Raw genomic sequence first — 9847 nt, 5'->3', positions numbered from 1 at the left:
GGGGGGGGGGGGGGGGGGGGGGGGGGGAATTGACATTTTTCAAGAAACCACCTTTTTCCGAGTTTCAGCTGCCAATATTTCATCGTCCTTCAGAAAAAGGGCAAGTTCTTCATCTTCAGCAGCTTCTGCTGCAGCCGCGATAGAATTTTTTGTACTATGAAGGTATTCTGCTCTAAAATATTTTGTCCAAAAGTCTTTCTCCGACATCTGTTTTTATGAGGAAAACAATAATGTATGTTTGATTAACTAAATTACCTCCATCACATACAAGGTTCAAAGAAACAAGAAGGAAGTGGAAAAATTAGTTCCTATTTACAATATCAGTACTACCTTATTGGGAACATGATTAAGGAATGCCTGGTGAACAGCTGGTTTCAGAGCAAAAATCTGAATGAGATAAACAAGAAATACAATATTAAAAAGAGTGTTAAAAAAATGATGGCACTTAGTATACTATAATTCTACACACAGAGTGACGCAACACAGACCAAAATGTACAAAGTTGGAACCAATATCAACTAATACATAAAAAAATTAAAAAAAAAAAAAAAACTAAACACTTCTTGGATAAGAGATGACAAACCAAATTATTAAGCACGCATGAAAATAAAATGAAATGAAGTGTGAGCCTTAGTGAGCTGATGCACACAATATACAAAAAAAAAAAAAAATCTTTATAGAAAAGGTATAATAAAGTGAGGCTTAGAGAGTTGAGGCATACAATGTACAAAAAAAAAATTAAAAAAAAAAGATAAATCAAAGTAATATAGTGAAGCTTTTTTTATATCTAGGAGACAATGAAGAAAGCCCGAGAAGAAACAACTTAAGGGCAGGGGTAGAAAGAACCCCCTCCTCCCAAAGAGGCTACTTACAAAAAAAATCTTCCAAGAAAGTGAGGAAATGTATGGAGAAAAAGGGGGCAAATGAGAGAAAAGGGCCAACAAAGAGTGATAGAAAGATGTAAAAAGAGAGTGCAGAAGTTTTGGAGTGACAGAGAGTCAAAGAGCGAGGTAGAGGTAATAAAAAGAGGGAGCAAGAAAGAGAGGCCGAGCACGAGGAAGAGGTACTAGAGTGGGAGACAGAAATAGTGAGGAGAGGTAAAGAAAGTGAAGAAACAAAAGAGAGAGGTGTCCTGGGGAGAACCTTAGCCAAAGGTTNAAAAAATTTCCAGTTAAAAAAAAAAAAAAAAAAAAAAAAAAAAAAAAAAAAAATTGTGGTCGGCATCATGCTTAAAAAAAAAGTTCTAGGTGCTGCAACCAGACTATAAAGAAAGTGGGTTGCACCCCACCTAAGAAGCAAGCAAGAGTGATGGCAACATGTAAATAGTCCATCAAGCTTAATATGGGATCAAGTCAAGTGCAAAATGCAACTAAAGAGAATGATGAATCACAAGCCCAAATTTGAGTAAAATATTGAACTAAGACAATAAAAGAGAATAATATTGAGGGTGAACTGATGAGAACATTAATATGTTAACTAGGAAAGAATGTCACAAACCAAAGTCAAACATGGATCGGAATTTTTGTACAAGTGTAGGTGTTACAAGGCTTGTTTCGAAATTTGCTGGAAAAGTCAAAGACACCGGGAATATCTCTCCTCAATTATACAGCCTAACCTAGCCAAGCCCTCTTCACTAATAAGCTCCACACCAAAGCAATGATGCACCAGATCCAACCCAAACAATCGAGAGTTGTAGATATCTCGCTATCACATTTCATCCCTCACTCTCATGGCTCTAGAACCATCTATTATAAATATTTTCATTTTGACTAAAGCCAAATTTTGAAACTGATGCGCTTTCGAGAAGGGTGAAGCAAAATTTGGCTCCCTTCATTTTGATCAGCAGAAAGTGACCTCACAACACAAAGCATCCACAAACAGTCCTTGGAACTACATTCTTAACCACAGTGACCTTATTTCACAGTCACACACAAAATAGGAGATGACAAGACAACTTTCTGGAATGACCAATGAATTAGTGACAAGCCTCTCAGTAGCCATTCTGGTCTAAACACTTACGTTAGGTTGCAAAAAAGAAACCCTTGGGCATATCTCTCACCAAATTGAAACAGTCTTTGCAAGGAAACAGGGGAGACACAAAGTCACATCTTTATCTATTGCTCATTCCCGAGAAAATTATGGGCTGATGTCTTGGTATCTTTCCGGTAGAGTATTGCCTGCAAAATCTCATGAATGGCTTCATTTTCTGCTGATTGATCATCCCTCCAAGTCTACGAAGAGAACTTTGTGGTCCTTCATTGTGATGGTTGTCTTAGGGAAGATACAGAATGAAAGGAACTCGAGGATTTTCCAAAGCAGAGAAAGCTCCTCGATGGAAATCTTTGAAGCCACTCTTTTTTACACTTTGTATTAGTGTAAACACAGGACTCCTTTTAACAGCTACAGCTTGAATTCTCCCTCAACAAATTGGAGAATTCTTTTGTTATGCCTTTGGATGGGTCTTACCTGTTGTGTCATTTGATTTAATCAATGAAATTGTTGCTTATTCAAAATAATGTTTTATAAGAGACAATTTCATTGATGATTGAAATTTACAAAAGGGATGTATAATCCATGGCGTTCACAAAAGATCTTCCCAATTTGCAATGAGGGAGGTATAACTATAGGAAGTAAAAATATTAGACAATTTACCCCAAGATATAGCTGGGTAAACAACCTTGTTGAAAAGTTGTGTAGGTCTGTGTTTTTTCTGTAGATATTCTCTAATTTCTTTCTTTTCACAGATTCCAAAAGAAGGTCATGATGAGGTTTTCCATAATAGGGCTTTTGCATTTTTGAAAGGGTGGTACATTAAGGTCATATACAAAAATTCTAAGCGTATGTGCATTGCATAAACAAGTGGCTTTGTGATTTGTTTTCTTTCTTGCATAATTGACACCAATTTGGAGAAAGAGTGATGTAAGGCGTTCTTTTTTGGAGATTTTCACTTGTGCTAATGGCTTTATGCGCTATTTTCCAACGGAAGAACTTCACCTTTTTAGGCTGATGTCCTTTCCAAACTATCTTTGCTAGCGGGAGATTTATTGTTTCTACTTTTTCCCTCATGTCCATCATCAAAGATTTTTTAGAAAAAACCCCGTCAACGTTGGGGAGCCAAGTCAGCGAGTCTGCTTTGTTTGACAATATCACAGGGGCAAGGTCAAGGCTTAATTCGGCCCATTCCGTTGCTTCATTATCCTTTAAATTCCTAAATTCCTACCAAGCTTCAGTAACACAAACTACAACTTAAATATTCTCATAGTATTGACACAAACTACAACTTACTTGATTCAGTAACAGGCCTATTTGACTAATATAATTAAATTTCAAACCTATTTGAGTTACCTGCCCAACTCCATATCAAAATCCAGTAAAGTAGGAACGTGTATGGGTATGTTCAACTTTTCGTGCATTTCTTTCCTATACACATTAACTTCCTCTAAAAATCTTGGAAGATGTCCTTGTACCATGGATAAGCCAACTTCTCCAATCTTGGTTTCAAATCATGTATCCAACTCACTAACCGCCTTCTAATGAGCTCTCGAAATTTTCCTTCTACGCATAATACATGCACACTAACACTATGCTAGTCCTACACACAGTACCCATGTTACCACCTTCCACATGTCATGTGCATGCTTGACCTGCTCATGCAGATTATCATGCCCACACATCTATTCACCACATTCGATGCCCAACATTTTTCTTGAGCCTCAATACCTTACCATAACAAGATAATAGCAACACTCATTATGAAATCAGATATAGTAGTGGTGTTCCATGATTTTAAACCAGAGTGACGCACAAATGAGACCTATGTCTGTCTGATACCAAAGAAGCATAATGCGACTAAAGGCTTGGATCATATTCCAAGAAATTGCCAGTTACTATTTGGAAGTGTTGTTGGGCTACTTCTAGGACAAAGGAAGGGTCCTTTGCAGGCTTGTATTTTTGCTGTGTATATTTGTAGGGTTTGGAGAGGTCCTACATTGAGGTGTGGAATATTGTGAGATTTAACCCCTCGTTTTTGGATTTGGTGTCTCCAACTTTCCTTTTTTTTTTTTTTTTTTTTTTTTTTTTTTTTTTTTTTNTTTTTTTTTTTTTTTTTTTTTTTTTTTTTTTTTTTTTTTTTTTTTTTTTTTTTTTTTTTTGAAGTTATCAGTTAGGTTTTATTCTCCTGAATTAGAGTTTAACTTGGTTTTAGTACTCCTTTGTGCGGGAAAATTATTTGAGGAAAAGAAAAACCCCTAGAAGATACATAATGTACAAATTCAATTGAATAACAAAAGAACGAAGAAAAAAACCCTCTTTTCAACTAAATTCCTTTGTTAATAGCTTGAATTATTTCTAAAGGATTATAATAAAATTGGAGAGTGAAAGAAGGAACAAAGAATCAAATCATGCCTGATATTTGATCTCCGGTGTCAAATTAAATGTGACCTTGTTTGTCTGAAAGCAGAAAAAAGATAACAATGTTAAGTTCCAATGCAATTAAACCAAGCTGGGGGAAGGATTTGACAGATAAATATTAATGATTAACAAACTAGGTTTGATAGGGTAGGAAAAAGGTAATGATGCTGTACCCGACCATCAGACATTGGTTTGGTGTCCAAAACCATTGAACTCTTGAAACCAACCAACTGTTTTGACTTTGTGGAGTAGTCTCGTTCCAGTAATTTCTATATCAATCAGTTTAGATGATGTCACATTTTCTTCAGAATATATTTTTGTGAGCAGGATCACATTAAATATACAATCAAAATTCTAAAAAGAACGTCAACTTCAAATGCAGATTAAATAAAGGGAAAGAAGGCCCTCCTCACCTTCCTTGCTGCCCAAAACTCAGATTCGGTCAACACACCACCAATAACAAATTGTTTATGAAGTTTCTGCAGTTCACTGCAGAATAAATGATGGGATGAGAGTGTTGCATGCCTTACCTAAGCACAAAATAATAAAGGTAACAAATACTTCTTGTTTACAATGATATGGGTCATCAGTCTACCTATCTTCTTGCAAACATCTCATTCGAAGTTCCATTTCTGATTTACTGAGTTGTTCATGGGGAAATGTGGCTACAAGCTTCTCAGAGGGAGCTTGCGGAGCCTCTCCTGACTTTGCTAGAGCACTTCCTGGAGAAGGCACCAGATGCCAAACCATCAGGCTAGAAAATCCAACAAATACAGGAAAAAGAAATAAGAACAATGGCAGATAAAGAACAGAGAAATATTGCAAAAGCTATTTGAATTTTTTTTTATATAATTGAAATTTTATTGAAAAAAAAAAATAAAGAATACAAGGGCATCCAAAAAAACCAAGCCCAAAAAAGGAGGTCCAACTAAAGAAATAGACTCCAATCAAGTAAAATAAGACCTAACGAATAATTACAAAAAGCTTTCGCCACCAAGAGAAATTCAGAACCTAACATGGGGTCAAACATCACTACGTAACCTCTCAACCCCTCTTTAAAGGCTTTATTATTCCTCTCAACCCACAAAACAGCACAAACTCCCACTTGCCACAAAAAAAAAACTCCCCTTCTCTTAAAAAAAACTTCTCGATCATCTCCCTATAACCTCTGTGTTTAGCAAACTGAAAGCCAAACTCATCAAAAACAAGATTTCAAACAATCCAAGCAAACTCACAATTCCAAAGAAAATGACCAAGATCTTCTTCCGCTCTATGACAAAAAGTGCAACAAATTGGCCTGATCATAATAGATATTTTCCTTTGCTTTGAATTTCTCCATCAGCTCGTTCTTTTTTGCCTATCGAATGTGATGCTCTACAAAGTAGACATCTCTCTTGAAAGTTGATCTGAAGTGTTAAACCTTACGTGGATGACTTGCCAAACACATAACTGAATCTTTTTTGGAATTTTCACCTTCCACATACACACAAAAAAATAGACCCAGGTCAAAGAGGGGATTCAAAAAACAATGTGAACGAGCAACAAGAAAACCCCAGTGGGATTAGGACTCGAAAGACAAAAATCTCTTCTCTCAAGTCTAATGATAGCCTCCCATATCAAAGATAAGAATCAGGGCATCTGTCATTTTCCTATCAAAGAACGAAAACCAGGCAAAAAAGAGAGAGCTTCTAGAGGAATCAGGAACTTTAACCGCTGAATAATTTTTTTTTCTTTTTTCGTTTCTTTTTTTTTTCCATTTTTTGTTAGGAAACAGAAAATTTTCATTGATATGGTGAAATAAATAATTTAGTCTTATCGTGAGGTAATTACAAGAAATTATTCCATTGCATAACGAGAGTAGATAAGCTGTAATTACAAAAAGGTTGTTGAAACTTTCTCCAACATAATGCTAAGAAAGTGATAGATCGAAAAAAAAGTTGAAAACTCATTCTACTTATCATTGAAGATATGACCGTTTTGCTCAAACCATAAGCTCCAAAAGAAAGCTCTCATGAAGTTCAGCAAAAGAGTCCTTTTCTCATCTTTGAAGGGATGACCCATCAAACACTCAATAGAAGAGAACCACTCAATAGAAGAGAAACGATATCACCTGGGCTAACCAAATTCCAGAGGAAAGTAGAGAGAATAAGGCTCCAAAAATCATTGGCGTGATTGCAGCAGCTGAAGGCATACATAAGGGCAGCATGATGGAGGGATCCAAAGCCAAGATTCTTCTAAAGAACATCTAGTGTGTTGATACTCGGAAAACTGAACTCCCATATGAAGAATTTTATCTTATTGGATAGAAATCATCAACTTTTCACAGACTGGTCAATAATCACCTAGTAAGGGAATTAGCTATGAAGGGTCTATCTTCTTTGAATGACCAGCACATTTATCATTATGACCAGTAAGCGAAAAAGACTCTAATAATGATGACAGTGAGGCCCATCTCACAGTCTCTGATTCCAGAAGGTTGTGCCTAAGAAGAGGTTTTAGACATTTTTATTGGGCATCCAGAGAGTCTTCTTTTCTGAGGGATAAAGTAGAAAGACAAGTGATGTAACTGATTCAATTTTTCATGGAGGATACGTTATATAATTGGGTAACAAAGACCAGAGGGGACTATCCCCCACCCATTTGTCCTCCCAAGTACAAATATTTCTCCCATCACTCACACAAGACCAAGTAATAAAAAAAAAAGGAGATCAAAGGAATATCTTTCCAAGGATTTCTATAGGTGCTTTTGACCTCACCCGCCACCACTTGAATGTATGTAGATAGTATTTACTTGTTATAATCCTTTGTTGAAAGGTATTAGACTCAAGGGGGAACTGCCGATCCATTTAGCCAACAAGGCTTTGTTATGAACCATCCCTTAAATTCCCAACTCTAGCCCCCCAAATTCACCAGCCTTACCATTGTTTCCAAAGTCACCAGATGCACACCCTTCCCTCCAAAAATTTATCATAAGCTTCTTAAAGGCTTTACTAACCGCGCAAGGGGCTCTAAAAAGGAAAAAGAAGTACATAGAAATTTCACTCAAAATCAAGCAAATGAGTGTCGATCTTGCAAGGAAAAGAAAAATAAAAACTTATTTTCCAGGTACCAAGTCTCTTGCACCCCTTTTCAATAACAAGCTCCCAAAAAGGAAGAGTTCTGGGATTATGCCCAAGAGGGAGGCCAAAATAGGATGAGGGGAAAGACCCCACCTCACAAGCTCACAGCCTAGCTATCCACCTGTTCGGATCAAAGACCAAACCTAAAGTTTGGCACTTTTCACAATTGATTTTAAGCCCCAACAAGATTTCAATGAAAGCTAAGATGTGGTTCGAGATGAGGAAAGACTCCTACTTGTCGAATGAGAAGAAGATAGTATCATCAACGAATTGAAGATGAGACAAAGGGACTCTATCTTTCCCAACTTAAGCCCTCAATATACTGCCATCTAACCTTCTCGAGACAATCATGGCAATAGTCTTCACTATAAGAGGAAAAGAAAGGGAGAAAGACGATTTCCCTGTATAAGGCCCCTTGAAGCTTGGATCCTCCCCTGAGTCTGTCATTAATGAGGATAGAATACTTAACCATTCTAATGCAACTCCAAACTCACAACCCCCAATTGTACCCAGAACCTTTCTTTTCTATGATCTTATCCAGGAAGTTCCAACTTCCACTCCACATGGTCATGGCTTTCTCAAAATCAATCTTAAGATGACTCCCTCTTGACCCTGATAATTCTCAGTCGCCACATTAATATTGAGGAATTTTCATTCCCTCCATCAAAAATCGTAGAGGGAAGGACCTTTTTTAACATGTTGGCCAAAACCTTAGCATTGAAGAATAGTATAAGTTATATGTGTTCCTCAAATCGAATTTAGATAGTAGAAATTCCTATGAAGAGATTCAAAAATCCTCCTTTACTCTCTCAAATCCAGGCTGATGGAGCAAAAACACGCAATGATTCCCGGTCTAGACTTCTCATTTATTTAACTTCACAACACTCCTACTTCCTTACTTTCCTCACTAACTTATTACTAGGTAATGTGCTTGAGGTGCCCTTCTAAAGCGAACTATAATCACATTCACCCTTTTGCTTCCCTCTGTCCTAATTGTCTTTCATGAATAGTTAAACCGAACAAGGGGCTTATCAAATCCATTGGAAACTTTCACAACTATTCACCATTTTTCAGATCAATGAAATGTTCTCACATAATTGCAAGCATCGAGAAAGGTAGAAAATTTCATTACAGCTTAATAAACAAGAATTGCTTATAATTATGGATACTGGCTTACCCACAAACTCCCGGCAAACATGAAGATCAGAGAAGTTTTTAAACTCAAAAATGTAACTTCCACCCTGAACAGTTGTAGCACGTCATTAATTGCCATCTCATAAGATAAATTAAAGACACTCACAATATGCAATGCTGAGATGATTTTTGAAATCGATATCTGAAGGGCCTTGATAAAATCAATTAAAAAATTCATCAATTACAAAGTACTTTCAAATAAAACTACTGAAAGAATAAGTCATCGAATTTAAAGATAAACTTGAGGGTGAGAATTATGAAATGGACTTCTTAAAACATACAAAAATTTGTATAAAAATTTGTCATTAACCTATCATTATATTTGATGTTCTATTCTAAGATCAAATTTACAATGATTTACTCATGGAATATTTCCAGCGCTCTAACTTATGGTGTCTTTTAGCCAACCATTTTAAGTATTCAAAACCTGGTCCCTGGTGAGATTAAGCCATGGTGGTTTATTTGATCCTTCCTTGGTGTTTTTATGGCCTGAAAAATATGGAAAAATTAGATACGACAAGATTACATACAAACATAAGGATGCACAGAGAAGAGGTTAAGGATGATAAACTTAAACATTAGTCGGAGTTTTAATGATGGAGAGTGTAAAGGGTAAAGAGTAAAGACTAATTTGTGATAGTGCTGACAATGCATAAGGCTACTGGAAAAAGATGTTCTTTACACAGCATAAAATTGTGAAACATCCAGGCAGTTCGATTCTATTTGAGAAAGGTGCTTAACATGAAAAGAAGAGATCTTTCCCCAATCAAACAACCTTGACAAGAAAAGATAAATACCAACATGACCACAAATATGGAAACAAAAATATATTGACCTGGCATGAATATAGTAGGTACCTTTAATAAATCTGAACTCCACGTCAAGCTTAGAAGCTGAAGTGGGGTCACTAGGTCTAAATACAAATTTGCGCTCTGTCTGCAGAAAATGAGAACAGTAAAAAAAAAATCAATTGAACAAATTATGTGGGTTAGTCAAACCTTAAATGGTTGAACCATTTACAGATGCAAATCAAAATATTTCTGAGCAAACACAAACCAAAAAGATGCTCCGCATTATCAGAATCATTAAAAAAAAAAAAAAAAAAAAAAAAAAAAAAAAAAAAA

General features: G+C 36.1%; 1 protein-coding gene across 1 annotated transcript in view; it reads right to left on the bottom strand.

The window, feature by feature from the left end:
* Positions 1-9847, bottom strand: part of LOC111470852 (probable RNA polymerase II transcription factor B subunit 1-1) — an 18778-nt gene that overhangs the window by 6563 nt on the left and 2368 nt on the right. The window contains exons 3-11 of the mRNA XM_023116501.1: positions 9581-9659; positions 9151-9212; positions 8707-8770; positions 5006-5132; positions 4824-4899; positions 4584-4679; positions 4405-4449; positions 331-387; positions 52-207 (exon numbers count right to left, since the gene is read on the bottom strand). Of these exons, the coding sequence (XP_022972269.1) occupies positions 52-207; positions 331-387; positions 4405-4449; positions 4584-4679; positions 4824-4899; positions 5006-5132; positions 8707-8770; positions 9151-9212; positions 9581-9659 (762 nt within the window). The remainder of the gene's footprint in view (positions 1-51; positions 208-330; positions 388-4404; positions 4450-4583; positions 4680-4823; positions 4900-5005; positions 5133-8706; positions 8771-9150; positions 9213-9580; positions 9660-9847) is intronic.

The sequence above is a fragment of the Cucurbita maxima genome, unplaced genomic scaffold (genome assembly GCF_002738345.1).
Source record: "Cucurbita maxima cultivar Rimu unplaced genomic scaffold, Cmax_1.0 Cma_Scf00047, whole genome shotgun sequence".
Lineage (NCBI taxonomy): Eukaryota > Viridiplantae > Streptophyta > Magnoliopsida > Cucurbitales > Cucurbitaceae > Cucurbita > Cucurbita maxima.
The sequence above is the reverse complement of the archived record's forward strand: the minus strand, read 5'-3'. Positions and strand labels throughout refer to the sequence as shown.